General features: G+C 40.7%; 1 protein-coding gene across 1 annotated transcript in view; it reads left to right on the top strand.

The window, feature by feature from the left end:
* LYPD6B (LY6/PLAUR domain containing 6B) overlaps nt 1-23,777 on the top strand; it is a 69,724-nt gene extending 45,947 nt beyond the window's left edge. The window contains exons 2-5 of the mRNA XM_010586327.3: nt 9,696-9,848; nt 15,489-15,587; nt 20,333-20,460; nt 23,006-23,777. Of these exons, the coding sequence (XP_010584629.2) occupies nt 9,734-9,848; nt 15,489-15,587; nt 20,333-20,460; nt 23,006-23,170 (507 nt within the window). The 5' untranslated portion in view covers nt 9,696-9,733 and the 3' untranslated portion in view covers nt 23,171-23,777. The remainder of the gene's footprint in view (nt 1-9,695; nt 9,849-15,488; nt 15,588-20,332; nt 20,461-23,005) is intronic.
* The last annotated feature ends 1,742 nt before the right edge of the window (nt 23,778-25,519 follow it).

Genomic DNA, 25,519 nt, shown 5'->3' with positions numbered 1-25,519 from the left:
CTTTATTACTCTCCTACTGTAAAAATCCTAGAATCCTAGAAGTGGAAGGGACGTTGGTGGTCATTTATTCCAACTTCCAACTTGATTGCAGTAGAGAGAATTTCTGAACCGTCTTAAGAAGTTATACATATGACTCAACAATGTGTACCAGATCCAGCTATTATAGAATAAAATTAGACAATTATATACCTTGATCTGGCCTCTATTTAGTTATAGAATAAAATTGGACAATTATCTCCCTTGATCTGGTCTCTGTTCTCCTACTAACGATGTTTGAAGAAGGGGGAAGAAGGAAGAATTGGGGAAAAGAGGCACCTAACATTTCTTGAATGCCATCAAAGTAAAAGATACATCATCTATGTAGTTGTACTTGATCCACATAATTACTTAGAATATTTACCTACAAGTCTCTAAGCCTCAGTTTTATTGGTAAATGGGGGCAATATTTCTTAACTGTATGGTTACCAGGTTAGTAATTGTAGAACCAGAGTTTTATTATATGTCTTTCTGACTCTAAAGCCTATTGTTTTTCCTCCTATTGGAGATGACTGTATTAATGATTAGCAGTCACCTATCATCAGTGGCTCATTTAAGTTTTTGATCTCAGTAGTTTATGAGAGCCCAGGGATAGCATCTCTCTTAGTCACCACTGTATACCAAGTGCTTACCATAGTACCTGCTATAAGTGTATGATTTATAATCTTGCTACTTTCAAGATTTTGATAAGCTGTAATTAAAGGTTGAATCATAACTCTATTTTTCCCTATTAAATGTTGTTATCCAAGAGTAAAATCTGTGATACTCCATGGAAATTTTAGATATTTAGATCAGGTTAATGGATTGAGCATAAGCTAAAATTCTCTCCTCGTTCTGCTTTAGACATGTAAAAATGCTAGATTAAATATTTTTAAAATTAAAAGAATTCATATCTAAACTTAAAAAAGGAACTGTTCATGTACCAGAAATAGAAAAAGAACCTATCCAAGTAGTTAGGAGCTGAAGCCAAAGAAGCTGGGCTCTGAATGCCCGGGTAAGAGTAGGAACTGAATCGTCAGTCCCCATGCAAGGAAAGGAACTAGAACAGAGATCCTACGTAAGACCTAAAAATACTCTTCATAAATTTAATGGGGATCAGATTACCTCCATTGTCCAAACATTGTCCACACTGTCCACTGCACTGTCCGTAATAGCCAGAAACAAGCAGCACAACCCTTGCTATGGATGGTAATGATATCCAGATAGGTCTAGAATCCACATCTCTGAGCCATAGCCAGTTTACAATATATACTGTGTTCAGAAATCTTAGGGTAAGGCCTGATTCAGAGTCCGTGCACCCCAGAAAATACTCTTGAAAGATAAAGTGGCTAAAATTTAAAATATATATGAAAGTATACTGACCTGAAATACATTCCATAGAACCAAACTAATGGAGAATTCACATCTGAGAATTATAAATAATGGAACAATCTAAAAAGGACTTAAAACTTTTAAAGTATTAAATGTATGTATTCTTATTTCACAGCTGCTTGGTTATTTTTAATATGTACTTATTTTAAGGAGATAGAAGAGCACTCATTCATAAGTTGAATTCTTAGATATGAAAACTAAGATAATTGAAATAAAAAATGAATAAATGAGTTAATGGAGTATATATATCTAAAAGAAGAATTGGAAGAAAGCACTGAGGAAATCTTCAGGGTGCAGCCCAGAGCATTAAAAAGATAAAAAATAAGTAATATGACTACTAAGCATTCAAGAAGGGAGGTTAGGGATAACAGGATTAGAAGCAACATAAGAGATAAAAGTTGAGAAGTAAAGACATGAATCAACAGATTACCCTCAAAGAAACAATAATCAGATTGATAGCGCATGTCTCAAAAGCAATAGTACATGCTGGTAGACAATGGGATGCCTCTAAATGTTGGGGAAAATAATGGAAAATTCCATAAACAAGATGTCATTTGATAGTTAAAGTGAGAGAGAAATAAAGAACTTAGAACCTTTACTCCCTGCAGACCCTCATGAAAAAGCCTCCTGTAGAATACATGTTTGGAATGCAAGAACCAACCAGCTCTCCCCACCACTGAGGTCAATCCACTCATCAACCATACTCCAGGTGCAGTCATTTATTCCATATTCACCCATCTCTATTGTTACCATCTTATCATATCACTCACAGTATAATGGAAATCTTACAACTGTCTGGTAAATTCTACTTATATTATATCAATACCAATTTTCTTTTTTATAGGCTTAGTAGGTTGCAAATTAAAAAAAAAAAAAGACTGGTTACTAAAAAAAAAAATTGGTTTGCTTTACTGTCAGTGGTCTTTATGACTCAGGTTAGATTCTAGTGAGTGCTGTGGTTTTCTTTAAGCTATCCCAAATTATATATAGGAATTTTCTGAATATTAACTTTCATTTCACGACTGTTAGCTTTTTCTTTTTTGGAAAATTGGGAAGAAGTTTGCCCATCTTTAGTGTTCTGACATATTTCCCCTTTTGAGAGGAGTGCTTTCATGTGTTCCATTTTTTCTCAGTAAAATTTCAGCACTCATTTTGAATTTCCACTTTGCTTTTTTTTTTTTTTTTTAACAAGGGAAGCCAGGCTTATTAAAGTCTCTCATTAAAGTGTGTTACTGTGGGATAAGTGATGCTTGCAGGAAGGTATGAATGTGAGTGTTGATAGGCATGTTGGACTCAGTAGGGCTGTTTCCCTTAAATAACCTACTTCATTAGTGTTGTTGGCATTTGAAGTTGGCCTTGTGCTTGCTGACTCATTTTTAGCAGTTGTGCAAGAAGTGTCAATAGTTACCATCTCTGTTTAGTCTCTTCTTTTTCAAATCACCTTCCATCATTTCTTTATCATCTTTGGATACCCTGTCAACTCTCTGTTGCCCATAACATTTGTCTTACTTGCTAAGAAAGATGCTACTTCTAGGTTATAGCTAACAATGTCAGTTCTATTCCAAAAAGCGTTGATTGAATATCTACTGTGTGCTTAGTGTAGTCCTAGAGAACATGAAAATGATGTAGGTCATTTTCCTACCTCAAAAGAGTTCATGATCTCAAGGATATGCCACTTCTCAAAGGTCCCCATCAACCTTCCACATTTTCCATAGAAGTGTCAAATGCCACGTGTGGGATGAGTTAATTACTATGACTCAGACCTGAGAGGTAGTCATGCTGTTAGACCATGTGCCATGCAGGTCCTTTACTCTGGGCAGCAGTGGTACAAAGTCTAAGGTGGGGTTTCCTAAATTTACAAATCTGGACACCTGCCATTTTTTGGAACGCCTGCAAGATGTTTGTCCCTACTGCATCCCTACAAATATGCCTTGCAAACATCCCTTCCATCTCCTGGAAGAGAAGCAAATTGCATTCATGAACAAGTATTAATACACCTTTCAAAGAGAGGACTAGCACCATAGGTGAGGGGTTTCTGAACAGGTGTTGTTATTGTTAGGTAGCATCAAGTCAGTGACCCTATGGAGGTAATGAGTTTGGTCTGGAGAGGGGTGTTTTGAGCTATCTCTGAGTTTTAGGGAGGTGGACCAGATCCCTCAATATATGTGGAACTTTATCTCTTTGTTTCAAAATATGAAAACTTCGAAGTCACAGGAAGCTGAATCATAGTGATATTCTGAAACACCAAACCAACATTCTTAACCTGTATGTATGTGTGTCTTATATTCCTGTGAGTTACTCCGCCAGGGGGAAAATAAGTAGAGGCGCACAGTTTTGCAGGTAACTTCAGGGAGCTCATCTCTTCCCCCATGTGAAGAGCACTGTCCTTTGTGATGGCCTTGGAGAATGTACCAGAATGGTTTAGTTGAACTTGTATTAAAGATTTTTTTTTCCTCTAGAGCAAAACCCAAGCTCCACACTAACCTTGTTCTGCAATGACAGCCTACTCAGCAAAGTCTCAGTAGATAATTTTTCATTCAGTGTCTCTGTGAAATGATTCTAAATGTAAAACAACTCTCAGGTACTCTAGTTAGTCATTTACTTTTTCATTATCCTGTTGTCTTTTGGTTTTGAAAAATAAACGGTCATGTTAATGCAAACCTATACACTGAAAAATAGAGATAGATATAGGTGCTTGGGGGGAAAGCAGTATCATGGTAATAGGTTATAAAGCATGCTCCAGAAATATAAGACATTTTTATCTATCACTTACATCATTTGACAGGTAAAACCTTTGCAGTTTTCGAGAATTTTGATAGACTAAGGCTATGGTGTTTTAGTTAAAATGAAAATGGAATATCCTATGTATATACGTTTGGTCTATATGGAAGTAGTATTCTTTTGGTTCACTATTTACCAGTTTTTAAGTTTAGTAAGTGTCTTAGTTATCTAGTGCTGTTAAAACAGAAATACCACAAATGGATGGCTTTAATAAAGGGAAATTTATTCTCCCACTGTCTAAGATGCTAGAAGTCCAAATTCAGGGTATCAGCTCCAGGCTTTCTCTCTCTGTTGGCTGTTGGGGAAGGTCCTTGTCATCAATCTTCCCCGGTTGAGGAGTTTCTCCATGCAGGAACCCGCGCTCCAAAGGGCGTGCTCTGCTCCTGGTGCTGCTTTCTTGGTGGTGTGCGGTCTCCATGTCTCTCTGCTTGCCGTTGTCTTTTATACCTCAAAAGAGTTTGGCTTAAGACACAACCTAATCTTGTAGATTGAGTCCTGTTTCATTAACATAACTGCCACTAATTCCATCTCATTAACACCCTAGAGACAGAAATTACAACACATAGGAAAATCACAAGAGATGACAAAATGGTGAACTGTCACGTAATACTGGGAATCATGACCTAGCCAAGTTCACAGATATTTTTGAGGGGCACAGTTCAATCCATGGCAATAGGCTAGAATAAGCTACTTCGAAATTTTTTGAGGAGATACTACATGCCAGGCAGTGTGCTAGGATTTTTACATATATTGTCTCTGAAACTCAGTTCCCTCAGTTGTAAAATGGTGATGATAACTCTGTTCCCCGCAGTGGTTTTTGAGGAAAGGAGAGATCCAAAAACCATTTAGACCCTTGGGTTTGTTGTTCTTTCAGTTATTTTTAAATTGTCTGTCATCCATTCATTTGTGCATTCAGAGAAACCTTTGTGGTGTATCTAAATTCCATATTCCTCATATTCCCTATTACATATGCCTTTATTCCAGGAGCTAGAAATAAGAGTAGGAATTGGGACTGATTAACTCTACAGAGACAAAGCATTCCTGGTATTTTTCAAAAATAGAACATCTAAAATTAAACAGTTTCTTGATTTTTTTGCTGGATCCCAAATCCTCACCAGAGGTTGTTAAGTTCCTGCATGAGCTGGCCCCACTGACTACCTTCATATTTCTCCCCCCTCAGGATTTCTGAGTTCGCCCAACCAGGCAATCATCTTGTCACCTTATGGGCTTGGTTGCTTTCCCCCTTGATTCTGTACTTGGCTGTTTTCTTCTCATCATTGAATTTACCTGTTCAGATGTCACCTCCTCAGAGAGGTGTATGGGGGCCATAATATATCTAAAGTAGCTCCTCCTACTCTCTAGCATATCACCTTATTGTATTTCCTTCATAGACCTTATGACTGTCTGCAATTTTGTTTTGTTTTCTGATTTATTGCCTGTCTTCTCCCTCTAAAATGCAGACTACATGAGAGCAAAGGCCTTGTTAAGGATTTAGTGATAAAAAATGTCTGTTACATAGTAGGTGTCATAACGACGTGTTGAATCAACAAGTGGACTCAGTGGTTAAGAGTTAGGCTGCTAACCAAAAGGCTGGCAGTTCAAATCCATCAGCCACTCCTTGGAAACCCTGTGGGTTTCCTGTTGGGTGGCTATGAGTCGGAATCGACTCAGTGGCAATGGGTTGACATTACATGAGGACAACCAGGGGTTATGACTTGTGATTCCAAACTGGTTGGGGATTTGTTCATCATAGTAAGTGATTGCTTAGTAAGAATTAGTAAAATGTCCAGCACATAGTTAACTGAATAGTTCAATTGCTTATGTCTTCACTAATTTAATTTCTATAACCCTGTAAGGTAGGTATCATTATTATCCCCATTTTATAGATGCAAAAATTGTGGTACATGAAGGTTGAGGAACTTGCACAAGTCTATACAGATAGGAGGTTTGGAAGCAGGGATTTGAGCCCAGGCTCTACTACCTAAAAAAAAAAAACAAAAAAAAAACTACCTAATAGAAACCAAAAAAAAAAAAAAACCCAAACCCACTGCCATCAAGTAGATTCCAAATCATAGTGACCCTATAGGACAGGGTAGAACTCCAGGGAGTGCCTGGTGGATTCAAACTGCCGACCTTTTGGTTAGTAGCCATAGCTCTTAACTACTATACCACCAGGGTTTCCACCTAATAGAAAGTGCTCAGTAAATACAGCTTTAACTGGGTGCTCAGCACTCTGCTGACTGCTTTGTATGCATTGTGTCATTCAGCCCTTACTTCTGCACTATGAGGTGGGCACTGTCATTGTTCCTGCTCTACAGGTGGGGAAACTGAGTCACGGACAGCTCAAACAACTTGTCTGAGGCCCCACAGTTGCTTAGTGATGCAAACGGGATTTTAATGTAGACAATGCAACCCTGAAACCTGTAATCATAGGTAATCTCCAAAATACTGGAAGCTTGGGGATTCCTGTTGGAACACATTCATTCGGAGGTTTGTAAAAAAGGGATTCATCTCCTCCATTCAAAGGGTCCTCACGGCGTAAGGAAGGGATATTGTTACTTTGCTACAGGTTCATAATGACCACATAGCAGTACAACTCAGAGAAAGAAATAGAAGAATTTATATCAGTAAAACCACTTGTCTGTGAGGAATCATATAGTTTGCCCAACATCCATTTCTTCAGAAAGAGCATAAGGTTAGAATTTAGAAATGTGATTATTCTGAAAGGTCAACCTCAGTTTCTAAAATGAACTGGGACAGAATTAGATATATTTTTACATATCACCAGGCTGATTCTGCGCTGAGCTGAAATGCAGTGTTAAAAGTTTAGCACTGCAGTTTTTCAAATTTACTCTTTAGGTTTTTTGTTTTTGTTTTTAACATGGAATATGTCCTTAGGAACTCAGTCAGTACTGTCAGTGGCAAAAACCCTAGTATATCTCGAGGGATGATGTGATGTTTGGCTACTGCCCTGTTAAAACCCGTTGCTGTCAAGTCGACTCCAACTCATAGTGACCCTATAGGACAGAGTAGAACTGCCCCATAGAGTTTCCCAGGAGTGCCTGGTGGATTTGAACTGCTGACCTCTTGGTTAGCAGCCATAGCACTTAACCACTACACTACCAGGATTTCCTTGGCTACTGCAGAGGGGAGGAAAATGGAAGATCATTTATTTAACCATTATCTCTCAAGCCAGTGCTCTGTCTACCAAACTGTTCTTTGTCAGATAGTATGTTCCATCTCCATTGTTGTTGTTAGTTGCTTTTGCTTCATCTCTGACTCATGGTGACTGTCTTAGTTATCTAGTTCTGCTGTAACATAAATAACACAAGTGGATGGCTTTAACAATAGAAGTTTCTTTTCTCACAGTTTAGGAGGCTAGAAGTCAAAATTCAGAGCACTGGCTCCAGAGGAAGACTTTCTCTGTTGGCTCTGAGGAAGGTCCTGTCTCTTCAGCTTCTTCCTCCTACTTCCTTGGAGATCTCCATGTGTCTTGGCATCTATCTTACCCCATCTCTCTCTCTCTCTGTTCTCTTGTTTAATTGCTTTTATATCTCAAAAGAGATTGACTCAAGATACATCCTATACTAATCCTGACTCATTAACATACCAAAGATAGCTCATTCCCAAATGGGGTTATAACCACAGGCATAGAGGTTAGGATTTATACACATATTTTGGGGGGACATATCCATAACAGTGACCTTATGTATAACAGAAGAAAAAGTCGCCCAGTTCTGCACTATTTTCATGATGGCTGGGGTGTTTGAGTCCATTGTTGTGGCTCTCACGCCATCTCATTGAGGTTTTTCCTCATTTTCACTGACCCTCTACCAAACATATCCTTTTCTAGTGACTGGTCTTTCTCAATGAAGTATCTAAGGTAGGTGAGCCATAGTTTTGTATTATTAGCCACACAGGCAAAAGCAATATACTCACACACAAGAGGGGGAAGTAAAATCCTTAGAACCCACATATTATTACCCTGGCTTCAAATAAAATGTCCATATAAAGGATTATGCTCATATAGGCAGAGATCAAACCTTCTCTCTTTGAAAAATTCTCTATAAATCCACTGAGATCAGTTGACTCAGCAAGAAGAAAAAGAGTTCAACCAATATTACTGAATTCTCATATTCCAACATTTTCACAGAACCTTTATTATGAGTGCTTTTACATACACAATCCTGTGTGATCCTGACCTGAGCTGAGCCTCTATTTGGTGCTCACAATCGCCCAAAATTGTGGACAGGGCAGGCGTTATTACGCCACTTTTCAGATGAGGAAATTGAGGTTAATAGAGTTTAAAGAGCTTGTCCAAGGTCAGGCAGCTAATAAATGGCAGAGACAGGACATGAATCAAAGCCCTTGCACTCTGAGTGGGATACTGTTGCCTCCCCACACCCCCTTGTCAATAGGACCTGTTGGTAGTGATACTATAGGCTTTGAGCATCTTTTCTAAAGATTTTTTTTGCTACTACCTAGGTTCACTTCTTAAAGGCAGGACCCATAGGGCTTCCAAAAAAAACCAAACCCCATTGCCATCAAGTCGATTCTGAATCTTAGTGATCATGTATGACAGAGTAAAACTGTACTATAGGGTTTCCAAAGAGCGGCTGGTGGATTTGAACTGCAGACCTTTTAGTTAGCAGCCAAGTTTTTAACCAATGAGCCACCAGGGCTCCCTGTGGGGCTTAAGATGTGATATCTTCTACTCAGTGCTATGTGCATGTCTGTTTCATTGGGTTCAGTCCTGCCTACTTTGTTAAAGTCTCTGAAAGCAGTGAGTAGTATTTGTGGAGCAGGACTAGAATTATATGGTTTCTAACTTTTCAAACAGCTTTTGTTCTACTTCCTCTAGAAGTGCCTGGCAGCTTCTTTTTGCACCCAGTGTGACAGAAACAAATGGGGTTGGCATTCACCTTCACTGTGGTTTTTCTTCTTAGTGCCTGTGTGCCCTGGGAACAGGAGGTTTAGTTTCTCCAGCTGGTTGTCTTTGTATCCACTGTCTTTCCTGCTGCTCCAACTTGTATTGTTTTCTTTCAGGTTTTGAAAGAGTTACAGAATTTATCAAATACAAATGTTAACTCAGGGAATGGGATTGACAGATATGTGGTCCAGTAACTTCAGCTGAACATGCCTCAGACCATGGTTGATTTAAGAGACCAGGCGATTCAGCACAAAGTAAATGAGGTAGCCTCACACAGTGACAGAACAGGGTGCAGCCAGGTCAGTGCTGGCTGCTTGTTCTTCCTGAACCCCAAAGGCCATTGAATGCCCAGCTGAAACTCAGCTGACTAAGACAGAAGCCTGACCAGTAGAAGGCAATGATTGCTTAACTTTCACCTCATCAGAATTAATGCAGTTTACGTCCAGGGTCTGGCCCTACAAAACAGGGAGATGGTTGAATATATCTGAATAACTGAGCTTTCTACAGAGAAGCAAAACCTACTCCTGTTGATGTGGGAAATACAAATAAGCTCAAGCAGTCTCTCTTTTCATTGTAGACACATGAGTTCCGGACTTTCCGATATACAAGATCATAATGCTGCACCTCTGCCATGCCCTAGCCGTAGCAGTGATCCAGATCTTTCTCTTCTCAGAAAACTGGACGTTTGCCAAGAACATCAACTTCTATAATGTGAGGCCTCCTCTTGACCGTAAGTAGCCATTGCCATCTCAGCTCATCACTGTGGGGGCAGAGCACCTGTTGGAAGCCCCTGTTTTCACCTGTGGGGATTTTGCCTTTTCCTGGAGCCTTTGGTTTATACCTAGAAAAAAACAGACAATCTTCATTACTTCTGTAAGGGAAATATGTAGTGACAGAAATTTTCTCCATTTCTTTAAAATGTTCGACTTCCTGTTAACGTCTTAAAAGAGATCTTGTTTTTTTAAAAAAATTTGAACACTGTCCCTAATCATGGCTTAGAAAAGCCATGCAGAGAAAATCCAGTGTTCTTTGTTGATCTCTTCATTACAGAAGGACATTACTTGTAGTAAGCTTCTGCATAAATTATACACTAATTCTTTCAAAGGGCAATTAACAATTTTGAAAACAGATTGCTATGTTTGACATTTGGAGGAGAATATTACCTGAATTTTTGTTATATTATGCAAAAATAGTAAAAGACAATGTTCTGCGTCCTAGTAGCGTCTGGGCTCTTAAAAGCTTGTGAGTGGCCATCTAAGATACATCTATTGGTTTCTTTCCATCTGGAGCAAAGGAGAGTGAAGAAAACCAAAGACTCAAGGGAGCAATTAGTCCAAAGGACTCATGGACCACATGAACCACAGCCTACACGACCCTGAGACCAGAAGAACTACATGGTGCCTGACTACACTGACAGCTCTGACTAGGATCACAACAGAGGGTCCCAGACAGAGCAGAAGAAGAAAAATGTAGGACACAAAAATCAAATTCACAAAAAAGACCAGATTTACTGGTCTGACAGAGACTGGAGGAACCCCTGAGGCTATGGTCCTATGACACCCTTCTGACCTGGAACTGAAGCCATTCTTGGAGACCACGTTCCAGGCAAGCAATAAACCAAACCAAATCTGTTTCAATTCATAGCAACCCTATAGGAGAGAGTAGAACTTCCGCATAGGGTTTCCAAGGAGCGGCTGGTAGATTGAAACTGCTGACTGTTTGGTTAGTAGCTGAGTTCTTAACCACTTCACCACCAGGGCAAGCCCATAAGATAAACAATAACACAGGAGAGGAACGTGCTCCTTAGAACAAGCAATTATACGAGATCAAAAGCAAAAATGAGATGGCAGGAAGGGGCAGAAAATCAGGATAAAAGGAAATGGGGAACCCAGGTGAAAATAGAAATAGGGATAGTGCTGACACATTGTGGGAAATGAAACTAAGTCCATGAAACACTTCATGTACAAACCATCAAATGGGAATGTAATTTGCTCTGTAAACTTTTACCTTCCTTTTTTTTTTTTAATGACATGGTTGCTCTGTAGCTTATTTAACCATTTCTCCATACTTAGAGTAGCCATATATATATTTCTCACAAGCAAATAACACTTCATTGGAAATCTTTTTAAAATTATTTTTCTCTTCAGTTTGTTAATAACCTTAGGATAGATTCCTGGAATTAGAATTAATAAAGCAAAAAGGTTTTGCCAATTTGTAGTTTAACCATTCACTTACCAGCATTGAGTATTAGTATCTTTTAAACTGTACTGATTTAAAGGTAAAAATGGATTCCGCCCTCCCTGCCTTCTCCACCTGATCCACTTTTATGCATAGGCAAAACTGAAATATATTTGCATGTCTTCAAAACTTTAGTTTTTGATATTTTGCTATTGTTGATGTTTTGATATTTTGTTCTTGTTTTATGTGTCGATATGGTGGCATGCTGGTTAAGTGCTCAGCTGCTAACTAAAAGGTTGGCGGTTTGAACCCACCAGCAGATCCACAGAAGGAAAGACCTGGAGATCTTCTGTAAAGATTACAGCCTAGGAATCACTATGGGGCAGGTGTACTCTGTCCTACAGTGTTGCTATGACTCGGAGTCGACTCGGCGGTGTACAACAACAACAACATATTTCTTATGCTGGAACTGAAAAATATACTGCTTTCTAATTTTTACCACAACTTCTGGTCAGATTCCTAGGATAACTTGGGGTACACCTTGATCCTTGTTTGTTTCTTGCTCCAAAAATGAAAGCCTTGAAAGTTTTATACAGGCTTTATATTCTGGTCCATACAGAAATGTCCAATTACTTTTGACTTCTCGCCCATTAAAATAACAAATTACAAAGCAAAAAGATGGCATAAAGACAAAGGACATGCTAGTGCTCTCAATCCAGACTGCCAGCAACCAAAAATTCCTTCCTCCCTTAACACTTTGGGCCTGAGTGTAAGGGCCTAAGTATTACTATCCACCTTATATTAAATGTTACATTCCTGGTCAAGGTCTAGTATCGTGATAATTGACGTATGTCAAATGAGAGTACTTATTTAAGGTTCTATGTAGCTGTAACGGAAATGACAAATAATCCAGTTTAAAAATGGGCAAAGGAAATGAACAGACATTTCACCAAAGAAGACATTCAGGCATGCAACAGACACATGAGGAAATGCTTACAATCACTAGCCATTAGAGAAATGCAAATCAAAACCACGGTGAGATACCATCTCACCCCAGCATTACTGGCACAAATCAAAAAAACAGGAAATAACAAATGTAGGAGAGGCTGCGAGGAGATTGGAATTCTTATGCACTGCTGGTAGGACACTGGAAACCCTGGTGGCTAGTGGTCAAGTGCTACTGCTGCTAACCAAAAGGCTGGCAGTTCAAATCCACCAGGTGCTCCTTGGAAACTCTATGGGACAGTTGTACTCTGTCCCCTAGGGTCGCTGTGAGCTGGAATCAACTTGATGGCAGTGGGTTTAATGGGAATGCAAAATTATACAACCATTTTGGAAAATGATATGGCGCTTCCTTAGAAAGCTAGAAAGAGAAATACCGTATGTTGTAGTTACCTAGTGTTGTTATAACAGAAATACCACAAGTTGAATGCCTTTAACAAAGAGAAATTTGTTTTCTCACAGTCATAAAATTATTTATTATAGTAGGCTAGAAGTCCAAATTCGGTGCATCAGCTCTAGGGGAAGGCTTTGTCCCTCTGTCAGCTCTGGAGTAAGGTCCTTGTCATCTATCTTCCCCTGGACTAGGAGCTTCTCTGCGCAGGAACTGTGGGTTCAAAGGGTGCATTCTGCCCCCAGCACTGCTTTCTTGGTGGTATGAGGTCCCCAACTCTCCCCTTGCCTCCCTTTCCTTTTATATCTTGTAAGATAAAAGGTGGTGCAGGCCACACCCCAGGGAAACTCCCTTTACATTGGATCAGGGATGTGATCTGAGCAAGGGTGTTAACGTCCCACCCTAATCCTCTTTAACCACAGGCAGAGATTATGATTTATAACACATAGGAAAATCACAAAATGGAGGACAACTACACAACACTGGGAATCATGGCCTAACCAAATTGACACATATTGGGGTGGGGGGGCACAATTCAATCCATGACACCATGTGACCCAGCAATCCCACTCCCAGGAATATATCTTAGAGAAATAAGAGCCATCACATGAATAGACATATGTACACCCATGTTCATTGCAGCATTGTCCACAGTAGCGAAAAGATGGAAACAACCTAGGTGCCCATCAGCAGATGAATGGATAAACAAACCGTCTTACATAAACACAATGGAGTACTATGCAATAATAAAGAACAATGATGAATCTGCAAAGCATCTCATAACATGGATGAATCTAGAGGGCATTATGTTGAATGAAATAAGCCAATCATAAAAGGGCAAATATTGTATGAGACCACTACTGTAAAAACTCATGAAAAGGTTTACACACAAAAAGAAACAATCTTTGATGGTTACAAGGGAGGGGAGAGGTACGGATGGAAAAACACTAGACAGTGGATAAGTGGTAACTTTGGTGAAGGGTAAGACAGTACACAATACTGGGGAAGCCAGCACAACTTGTACAAGGCAAGGTCATGGAAGCTGTACAGACATACCCGGACTCCCTGAGGGACCGAATTGCTGGAGACCATGGTCTCAGAGAACATCTAGCTCAATTGGCATAACATGGTTTATAAAGAAAATGCTCTGCATTCTACTTTGGTGAGTAGCGTCTGGGGTCTTAAAAGCCTGTGAGAGCCCAACTAAGATACTACACTGATCTCACCACTTCGGGAGCAAGAAAGAATGAAGAAAACTAAATATACAAGGGAAAGATCAGTTCAAGGGACTAGTGTACCATGTCTACCATGGCCTCCACGAGACTGAGTCCACTTCAACTAAATGGTGCCCAGCTACCACCACTGACTGCTCTGACAGGGCTCACAATAGAGGGTCCCAGACAGAGCTGGAGAAAAATGTAGAACAAAATTCTAACTCAGAAAAAGACCAGACTTACTGACTTGACAGAGACTGGAGAAACCCCAAGAGTATGGCCCCCAGACACCCTTTTACGTCAGTAATGAGGTCACTACTGAGGTTCATCCTTCAGCCAAAGATTGGACAGTCCCCTAAGACTAAACGAGACTAAAGGGGCACACCAGCCCAGGGGCAAGGACTAGAAGGCAGGAGGGACAGGAAAGCTGGTAATAGGGAACCCACGGTCAAGAAGGGAGAGTATTGACATGTCGTGGGGTTGTTAGCCATGTCATAAAACAATGTGTACTGTTTAATGAGAAACCAGTTTGTTCTGTAAACCTTCGTCTAAAAGTACAATAAAATAAATGAAAAATATTAATAAAAAATAAAATTCCCAATACACACGCACACACACACACACAAATGTAGCTGTAATAAGTGGATGTGAATGGAAACCAGCATGACTTGATGTGCCAGGGACTCTGCTAGATATTTTTCTTGCAGTTACCTCTTTAATCCTTATTCCATCCCTGCAAGTCATGGGGATCTTCATAATTATCATTTTCTAGAAGCTAAAAAAAAAAAAATCTCACAAGTAATTAGTGGCAAGGGCAGAATTCAAACTCAGACTAATTTGAGTCCAGTTTTTTTTCAGGGATGATACTATACCATGAATGAAATTACTGATTCTACTACAGCCACCACCCATTATCCATACCCTCATCTCTCACTTATTCCCAAATTATAAATTAGAATGATACCATGAACCTTTCATAGTGGCTTGTGGAATCGTTTTCATTACTCTGTTATTAGCTGCCATCGAGCTGGGCCCTGACTCATGGCGGCCCCATGCACAATGGAAGGAAATGCTGCTCAGTCCTGCGCCATCCTCATAATCAGTTGGGGATAGGGTGGTTGTGCTCCATAAGGTTTTCATTGGCTGATTTTCAGAAGTACATCATCAGGCCTTTCTTCCTAGTCTGTCTTAGTCTGGAAGCTCTGCTGAAACCCATTCACCATCATAGCAACACGTAAGCCTCCACTGACAGACAAGTGGTGGCTGTGCATGGGGTGCATTGGCTGGGCATCAAACCGCAGGTCTCCTGCATGGAGGACAGGAATTCTACCACTGAACCGCTACTGCCCCCATTCATTACTCTACAGTGGAACTTTATAGGGGAGATATTTAAAGAAAAGGGAATAAAGAAAATGCTTGAAGTCTGGTGGATATATCCCAGCTCCCTAGAAAGAGACTCTAAGGATGATTGATGACTTGTGAATTTTGTTTGATCTAATAAAGTTGCCAGTGTTGTGCCATATTTGATGTTTGAAAATTTTGTCTTTTTTAACCTTAATGTTTCACCTCACACTTTTCTTTAAAGCAACACCATTTCCAAACAGCTTCAAGTGTTTTACCTGTGAAAATGCAGGAGATAATTACAACTGCAATCGATGGGCAGAAGACAAATGGTGTCCACAAAGTAAGTGTGCTGAGTTTGATCATTTGTTTCATGATCCCACTTCATTTAGGTTTGCCCTGAGCAGAGATGCCTACTAATAGGGTTAACATGCCAAAAGGCTGATGATGTTTGACAGGGATCCAGAGGTTTTCTTTACAAGACTATCCAGATGTCAGACTATACTAGGAGAACTTAGAAACTGATGGCACAGCCTCAATTTGTAGTTTTGTGTGTCTTGAGGAAGAATGTCTTAAATGGCATTTACTAGGGAGAACAAATAGACCACAGTGTTGGCTAAGGCATTCTAAGAATTTCAGAAATGCTTAATGATACCTCTAGAGAAGTCATACTTACTGGCTAAAGGAAAGGAAGGCTTTAGTTTGTTTACTTCACTGATGTATCCCCAATGCCTATCTAGCTCCTGGCCCATTTTAGGCATTCAGTAAATATTTGTTATCAGCATGAATGGATGTCTTTGATTAGGTGTCAGGGAAATCTTCTCTTAGAAGATGGCCTTTGAACTAAGACTTGAACGACCCAAACAAGCCAGCCCTGCAGAGATCTGTAGGAAGAGCATACCAGAAAGGGGGGAACAACGAACACAAAGTCTTCAAGAGACAAGAACAGACTTAGTCTGTTCAGGAATCTGAAACGAGGCTGTCCGCTGAGGCTTAGTGTGAGATGGAGAAAGGGTCTGAGATTGAGGCAAGAACTGGAACACAGGATCTTCTTTTTTTGATCAAGAGTTTGGATTTCATTGTAAATGTAATGGGAAGGTAATAGAAGGTTCTAAGCTAGGGAGCATATGGCGCTACTTGTGTTTTAAAAAGATTACCCTGGTTGCTGTGTAGAGAATGGATTGTTGGAGGTGAGTAGAAGGTGACACCAAGTGGAAAATAACCATTGTCTTCAGGCAGGAGAAGATGATAACTTGGCCTAGGGTGGTTGGAGTAGAAGAAAAGAGAAGTTGCAGATTTCGTGTTTAGAAAACTTGGAGGTAAAGGAAATATGATATGCTGATGGATGACATGGAATTAAAAACTCTACTTAGCTTTATGAGGAGGCTCAGGCTCTTCAGATTTTAGGGTATACTTTGTTTAGATTTTCAAATGTGAAAGCCCAAGAAAAAACAAACAATAAGCAAACAAAACCCTTTCAGAGTTAGAGGTTACCAGTTTTGGTCTACTGTTACCTTCTTTTAGAAATTTCTATACCACTTTTTTTAGAGCAGTGGAATATTCTGCTTGGAATATTCCTTGCCTATTCCAGATAAATGAGGAGCCCTGGTGGTGCAAGTGTTTAAGCGCTCAGATGCTAACCAAAAGGTCGGCAGTTGGAACTGAGCAGCAGCTCCTCAGGAGAAAGATGTTGCAGTCTGCTTCCACAAAGATTACAGCCTTGGAAGCCCTATGGGGCAGTTCTACTCTGTTCTGTAGGGTCACTATGAGTTGGAATCAACTCGACAGTAATGGGTTAGGTTTTTTTTATATTCCAGATAAAGCCAATGTGTGGAGCCAGAAGGTAGTACTCATTGGAGACCCCACAGAGCCCAAGAAGCTTATGCTACAAACTAACAAAAATGGCTATGACATCTATACAGATAGTAGTATTTTCTTCTCAAGAATAATTACCAAAACATTTTTTCTCGTGGTTCTTTCACATTCCCATAGAGTGGCCATCTTTAAATCATGTGTGTGCACTTGTCAGTGCACGTGCATGCATGATTTATGTATTTGGTGGCTTCTAAGCTTTTCACAGAAATATTATCTCAAAGTTTTCACAGTTGACCGATTCCTCTCTTTACTAACTTATTTCAGACGATGGGTATCGTTCTTTAACGATTTGCTTTAAATTCCTCCAAAAACTGGATGGTATGGGTTAGGAGACTAGTTAATTGGACACTGATGCCTAACCTCTTAGTTGTATCTTCATGGACCATAGTTTTCTTTTGTACCAAAACATTGCTCCTCCTAGGTCTGTGCTTCATGCTCCAATATGTCATTCATTAACCAAATCCATATTTAATTGGGACGGTGCATGGCTATTTCTGGGCTTTAAAATTTCATCTCTTTTGAAACGTGGGAAAAGGGGAAAGCTGCAGCTTTTCATCACCAAGAAAGTATCAGAGGTGGGGAGGGTGGCAGAGAGTCAGGTTTATCACGTCTTCCCTGAAAACCTGACCCTTAAAGAGATCCACATGGACCGCCTCCACATTCCAGCATGGCGTGACAGCGCATACTTGACCACATGCCAGTCAGGTCCCAAAGACACTAAGCACCTGGAATTATAACTAAGATGTACTTTCTTACTTTTCACTTTGTTATTTGGGCAAGTGATAATCAACCATTTCTTGGGGCAAACAGGCCTGCAGCTATTGTTCTCCGTCATCTCAGGTTTCTTTTTCACCCTACAGCTTCACTTCTGTGGTCTTTTGGTGTTGTTAAAAGAGGTTCTCTATGTAACAGAATATGACAAGAATGACATTTCTTGTTTTGCTTTTACTCGGACTTTTAGCATGTGTGACATTCTATATGAATTCATGCTGCTACCAGTTTTTAGCTCTTTGTTTGGAGGATAAATTAAAATGCCTTCTCCAAAGCATTCTGTTGCTTCCTTTCCTTCTGAATCCAGAAGGCAGCTAATCCTGGAGAGCACTCTACAGCACCGTCTAGTTTAGTATTAAATACATGAAGAGGCAGAGTAATGTGCTGGTGAAGGCTACAAACTCTAGAAAACTGTCTCTGTTAGACTACTACCTTCTACCACTTTCTTCTTAGGTGACCAAAGGCAAGAAACTGTATCTTGGTTTCTTCATCTCTAAAATGAATCTATTAGTATGCCTTGGAAATCCTGGTGGCGTAGTGGTTAAGAGTTATGGCTGTGTTATGTAACAACCCAGCAGCACCTGGACCCAAGGTCGGCCACATCTCCAAGAGACTGAAGAAAGACTCTGGAACCAGCGATCATGATATATGGTTTATTGGGAAACTTACTTGTAGGACCATGGCCCAGGGCAGTGGCTGGACCAGGTTAGCATTCCATAACCACCTAGCAGGGGACACAAGCTTATAGACCATTCCAGCTGGGACCAAGGCTCATTTTCTCCCATGTCCTTGGGTAGTCAGCATTCCCAGGAACTTCATGTTCAGGCACAGATGTTTTTCTTCTTGTTGCTAAGGTGTCCCTTAGCCTCAGCCACTGGCCCAGTCACGCCACCGCTGGCCTTGTACCTTAGCCTGAGTCCATCCCAAATTCATCCCCAGCATGCTTCGGGGAAGAGCAAAGCTGATTCCATTAGGAGGGGATGCATATTGCTGAATAGCATTACTCTACAGGCTGCTAACCAAAAGGTCAGCAGTTTGAATCCTTCAGGTGCTCCTTGGAAGCCCTATGGGGCAGTTTTACTCTGTCCTATAGGGTTTTTTTTTTTTTTTTTTTAATAGGGTTGCTACGAGTCAGAATTGACTTGATGGCAATGGGGTTTTTTTTTTTTTTTTGGTAATATGCCTTACCTTACAGGCTTATTTTGAGGAGTATATGAGTTAACACATAGCAATATGTGTTTGCTATTATTTAAAGCCTACAACAACTCTAGCAAAATGTTAGTTGCCATCAAGTCAGCTCCTACTCATTGCGACCTAATGTATAACAGAATGAAATGTTGCCCTGTCATGTGCCATCTTCATGGTCATTGGTATGTTTGAGTCTATTCTTGTGGCTGTTGTGTCACTCCATCTCATTGAAGGTTTCCTTTATTTTTGCTGACCCTCTACTTGACTAAACGTAATAAAATGTATTACCATCAATTTACAAAAAAGAAAACAAAGCTCAAAGGCTCTAATATGGCTTGCTCACTTCTGACAGAGATAATTCCAAAAGCCCAATATTCTCAGATTTAGTCTAGTTTTATTCCCATTCTACAATATTCCTGCTGTAGTTTCTGCTCGATAAACTAAATAGCATTTCATTGGGTGGAGATACGTATAGGAGAGTCACTGGACCGAGGTGGAATGTCCTAGAATATTGAATGAAATAACTTTGTGGGAAGCATCCTAAGTAGAATATGAATGTTTAAAGTTATAAGGATAACTCTGTACAATTGCTAGCTCTCCACGGGTGGGGAGAAACAGAGAAAGTAAGAGTTAATTAAACAGGACAAGAAAAAATGGAAATAAGTGGGTGAGGAAATGCCAGGGAAGTTAGATTAGAGCATCAAAAAGAACAAGATGAGGAAGGAATGTGATCTTGATGTGTAATTCGAAGCACCTGCTTTTCACTCAGTTCACCACATGGTCTATTAGTATATAAGAAACAAATGTTGAATAATGCAAAGACAAGTGTTCTGGCCCATTGCATTTTAAATTCACAATTTTAATTTTACTTTAGAGTTATAGGACATGTGCTTCAGAGAGAAAGGCAGGAGAGAAAGAAGAAAAATAAAGAGAAAGAGGGACATACTTTCAGTTGAAATAAGCAGACCTATGGCTCTGATGAAGAGCTTGCAAAGTTTTTTCTTAGCTTTAGCTGGTACCAAAGATAGGTGCCCACTTATATTCATTTTCAAAACACACGTGTGCTTCAGGAGCTATGGTCTTCAAAAAATACCACCTGGAAACTCTAGAGTTCACTGCCAGTTAATTTCTTGCCTGGAAACCTCAGATCATCCTGAATATGAGTTATTTCTAAAGTGATTGTTGAGAAGTCTTTTTTGCAATGTGGAAAACATAGTTGCCTTGATTTATTTATTTATTTATTTTTATGCCTAGATACACAGTACTGTTTGACAGTTCATCACTTCACCAGTCATGGAAGGAGTACATCCATCACCAAAAAGTGTGCCTCCAAGAGTGAATGCCATTTTGTTGGCTGCTACCACAGAGATTGTGAACATACAGTAAGGATCGTGTGTGTATGGAGTTACTTTTTAAAAGCTTCATGCTAGGTGTCTTAGTTCTCTAGTGCTGCTGTGACAAATACCATAAGTGGTGGCTTTAACAAACAGAAGTTCATTCTCTCACAGTTTAGGAAGCTAGAAGTCCAAATTCAGAGTGCCAGCTCCAGGGGAAGCCTGTCTCTTTCTGTCAGCTCTGGTGTAAGGTCTTTGTCATCAATCTTCCAGTGGTCTAGGAGCTTTTCAGCACAGGGATCCCAGGTCCAAAGGATGTGTGCACTCTTGGCCCTTCTTGCTTGGTGGTAATGAAGTCCTCTCCTCTCTGCTCAGTTCTCTCTTTTATATCTCAAAAGAGATTGACTCAAGATACAACCTAATCCGGTAGATTGATAACTGCCTCTAATCCTGCCTCATTAACATCATAGAGGTAGGGTTTACAACACAGGAAAATCATATCAGATCACAAAATGGTGGACAACCACGCAATGCTGGGAATCGTGGCCTAGCCAAGTTGACACACATTTTTCTGGGACACAATTCATAACACTAGTAACCAAAAACCAAAACCAAACCCCTTGACATCGAGTCAATCCCAACTCATAGTGACCCTATAGGACAGAGTAGAACTGCTGTGTAGGGTTTCCAAGGAGCACCTGGTGGACTCAAACTGCCAGCCTTCTGGTTAGCAGCCAAGCTCTTAACCACTGCGCCACCGGGGCTCCATAACACTAGGAATGGTGAATTATATGTCATGGGGAAGGCAGGAACCATAAGTAATATGTCAAACTTATTCATAATTTGAGGAAAGACTACATACATTACAGTGATGAAGTGGAGACCAAAGAGAAGTTGAAGACTTCATTTCCATCAACAACAAATAATGTCACCCAAAAGAATAATTCCTAGCATCCAGAGCTAGGCCCTAGACCTTGAATTTCTGTGAATTTTCTGAGGCCAGCTTCAGTGGCTCAAGAACAAACCATCCATGAGAGCATGACAGATACTCCAGAGCCCAGCTCACCTGTTTTGTTCTAGGCCAGGAACTATCAAGACCACTACACTGGAAAGCAAGAAGGTGGAAAGAGAAGAATGGTGTATTGTGACACCTCTTACTAAAGGAAACCTTGTCTCACTCACTACCTCCACTTAGATGAGGAAGTGAGAGTCTGAAAGATTAACCTCCATTTAATATGATGAACCATAGAGGCATTTGCAATCAAGTGATTTCTTCAACTTTCTCATTCTATCATTCTAAATGCCTGTGGTACTGAAATGTTTGAGAAAAAAAAAATACTTGCAAGTATGTTAATTTCACGAGGTTTTAGAATTTGACTTGGCCCGAAGTACAGAAAATGGTTCTCACATCAGTGGCTTTTTGCTCTGGCTACACGTGAAACTCACTGGGGAGCGTTTGCAGCAACAAGCTAAGTTAGTGGTGGCAGAGGTCACCCCAGACCAATTGAAACAGAACCAGGGGTGTGGGGGGAGGGGTGCTGGGCATCAGTATCTTTTTTTAAAGTTCCTCAAGTTGATTCTGGTGTGCAGCCAGGGTTGGGAACCACTGATCTAGATACTTTAAAAAATTTCACAAAAACCAAACCTGTTGCTGTGGAGAGCTGCTCCACAGAGTTTTCTCGGCTGTAATCTTTACAGAAGCAGATCACCAGGCCCTTCTCCCACAGTGCCGCTGGGTGGGTTTTGAACCACTGACCTCTACGCTAGTACCCAGTGCCGTCGAGTCGATTCCGCCTCATAGCGACCCTATAGGACGGAGTAGAACTGCCCCATAGAGTTTCCAAGGAGCACCTGGCACTAGTGGTGAAGCATAAACCATTTGCGCTACACAGGGACCTAGCAGTGGATGTCTTTATGTTGTCTAGACTTCCTGGCCAGGTTTATCAGGTTAAGGCAGTACCAGGCACACAAGGGTATTACAACAGGAGATGGCTTTCCTTGGAAACATCTGTAACCTTGTACTGTAAGCGACCCTTCCCTTTTCACCACTCAGCAGCCATAATTAGCAAGCCATTGCTGGTGTAATGATAGGAATCAGGTGTTAGCATAGACAATGGGAGTCATTATTACCCCCTAACAAGTAGTACTGAGAAAGAAAATCAATGACTAATCCAAAAAGCTCCCAGCTTTCATTTTGTCTGAATGTTTTCCCTTACAAACCTTGGAAGATTTGTTGAACCCATCTAGCAGTCTTATTCAGTTTCCCTTCCTCTTCTTTCCCTTGCTTATGGTTGGTTTGACACAAGTAAATCACAGTTAGGATGAAAAGACTCTCCAGATATGCTTTACTTCCCGGTCAGTGAGGGGAGGGCACCCCAGGGCCTGGTGACCGTAGACTGGAAAGCCATCTCTAATTCTTCTGTCTGCAGGAGAGCTGAGGAGGCCTTTCTTCAGTTTTTCTTTGTTTTACTCCCTCCCTACTATTCCCTATAGGGTCGCTATGAGTCAGAATTGACTCGACTGCAATGGGTTTTTTTGGTTTATTATTCCTGGTATTCACTCTCTTTTCCCTCTCCTCTCCCTTTCATAACAGGAGTGTAGGTCTTGCTGTGAAGGAATGATCTGCAATGTAGAATTACCCACCAATCACACGAATGCAGTCTTCGCAGTAATGCACGCTCAGAGGACATCTAGCAGCAGCACCCACACGCTCTGCCTACCAGTACTTGCCTGGGTCTTCACCCTTCCATTGCTATGATGCCACCATTCCTCGGAGAGGCAGACACCAGCCCTCTACAGCACAAGTGTAAAAACTGTGTCAACAGTGAGCTTTTAAGTAAAGACCAACTTGGCTCTTGGTGAAGAGTGCACATTGGACCCTGAAGCAGAGCCGGTTGTCTGCTTAGCTAAAATGCTCATGCATGGCATCACAGGACCAGGAGGAGAGGGATTATCTAGTTTCCAGGTTTCCTTGTCAAAGGGGGCTGCCTGTTGTTAGTTCTGCAAGGAGGATCCTTCCAGCATCTATAATGGGTTGCAGTACCTAGGGAGCCTGACCAGGCCTTTAGCTGAAAGTACTTCTTGACCCCTCAGAGTCCCTCAGAAGCTGCTAGGTCATACTCTCTCAGTTCTGTGATTAGCTCAGAGCGTGACTATGAAATCTCACCCTTCCTTGGGATGACAAAGCAGTTTCCCCACCAAGGACATAGTAAACCAGAAAGGCAGCTGTTGGAAGAGAACTTCCAGTTGAACTAATATGAAATCCGTTTGCTAATTGTCAGGTGGGAAATAAAACTTTTAAATTATACAATGTAAATGCATGTTTGTGATTTCTTGACTGACATGGAGACCACAGATAAAACACATTTACCAGTGTCATGAAGGAGGTCACTGAAGTCATGTTTTCTGCATCGGTGATATGTTCTGGCATAAACTATAAAATTTGGTGCCAAATCCACTTTTTTTCCCCTGGGCAGGACACTACTTAGGATGTGAAATGCAACCTTAGTGAATTGAGAAGGTCAGTAAACCTCCCTGATTAGGGATGATGACACCCAAAAACAAGATGCCCCCTCAGCAGTAGCAGCTTTAAAGAGTCCCTAATGTAAATGGTGCAGGACCCAGCAGTGTTCTGTTCCGTTGTGCGTGGTGTTGCCATGGATTGGGGCCAACTTGGCAGCTAACAACAACAACAAGCAGAAAATTGGCAAGATGGCCCTTCTCTATATGGTCCATATGGTCATCTTTGTATGTCAGGCCGCCAAGAGAACCTCTCTACACGTTTAAAATGTTTAACCTCCTTGTCTTCTTCTCTTCTGCTTTTATAATACTATCTCAGAATTTCAAATGAGCATCTTCTCCATGTTTCTACAATCCTTATTTTCTGCCTTTGCACTTAGAATGTGACCTTTTACACTCTGCCCTTGCATGTGCAGTCATGAATTAATTGTTTGCTTTATCGCACATCCACTATTAGAGTGCTGGGTGCTCTGTAGAATATGCTAACAAGATTGTCTCTGCTGCCTGGGTTCACCTATGACAGGGGTTGGCCCCAAGTCTGGCCCACCTCCTTTTGTGTGTGTGTGTGTGCTTTAGGTGAAAGTTTACAGTGCAAATTAGTTTTTCATTCAAAAATTTATATATAAATTGCTTTGTGATATTGGTTGCAATCCCAATGTGTCAGCCCTCTCCTTCTTTCTACCCCAGGTCCCCCATGTCTATTTGTCCAGATTTCCTGTCCTTTTCTGCCGTCTTGTCTTTGCAGATGTTGCCCATTTGGTCTTGTATACTTGATTGAACTAAGAAGCTCATTCCTCACGTGTGCTATTGTTTGTTTTATAAGCCTGTATAATCTTTGGTTGAAAGGTGGACTTTGGGAGTGGCTTCAGTTATGAGTTAGAAGGATGTCTAGGGGGCCGTAGTCTCAGAGGTTTCTCCAGTCTCTGACCAGTAAGTCTGGTCTTTTTTTGTAAATTTGGATTTTGTTCTACATTTTTCTCCCGCTCTCTCTGGGACTCTCTCTTGTAATCCCTACCAGAGCGGTCAGTAGTGGTAGCAGAATACCATCTAGTTACTTTGGGCCCAGGCTGGTGGAGGAGGATGTGGTTCATGTGGTCCATTAGTCCTTTGGACTAATATTCCTTGTTTCTTTGTCTTTTGTAGTCTTCTTTGCTCTGGATGGGATGGGACCAATAGATGTATCTTAGCTGGCTGCTCGCAAACTTTTAAGACTCCAGACACTACTCACCAAAGTAGGATGTAGAATATTTTCTTTATGAACTATGTTATTCCAGTTGACCTAGATGTCCTCCAAGACTATGTTTTCCAGCCCTGAGTCCCAGTAACTCGGTCCCTCAAGGTGTTTTGATGTGTCTAGGAAGCTTCTATGACTTTGCCTTGGTCAAGTTGTGCTGACTTCCCTTGTATGGTGTATTATCTTTCCTTTCACCAAAGTTAACACTTGTGTACTATCTAGTTAATGATTTCCTCTCCCCACCCCACTCCTCCCCTTCCTCATAACCATTGAAAAAAAATTTTTTTTTTCTGTGTATAAACCTTTACTTGAGTTTTTATAACAGTGGTCTCATACAATATTTATCCTTTTGTG

Source organism: Loxodonta africana, chromosome 6 (assembly GCF_030014295.1).
Source record: "Loxodonta africana isolate mLoxAfr1 chromosome 6, mLoxAfr1.hap2, whole genome shotgun sequence".
In the NCBI taxonomy this organism is placed as follows: Eukaryota; Metazoa; Chordata; class Mammalia; order Proboscidea; family Elephantidae; genus Loxodonta; species Loxodonta africana.
This window is presented reverse-complemented; position numbering and strand designations above follow the sequence as displayed.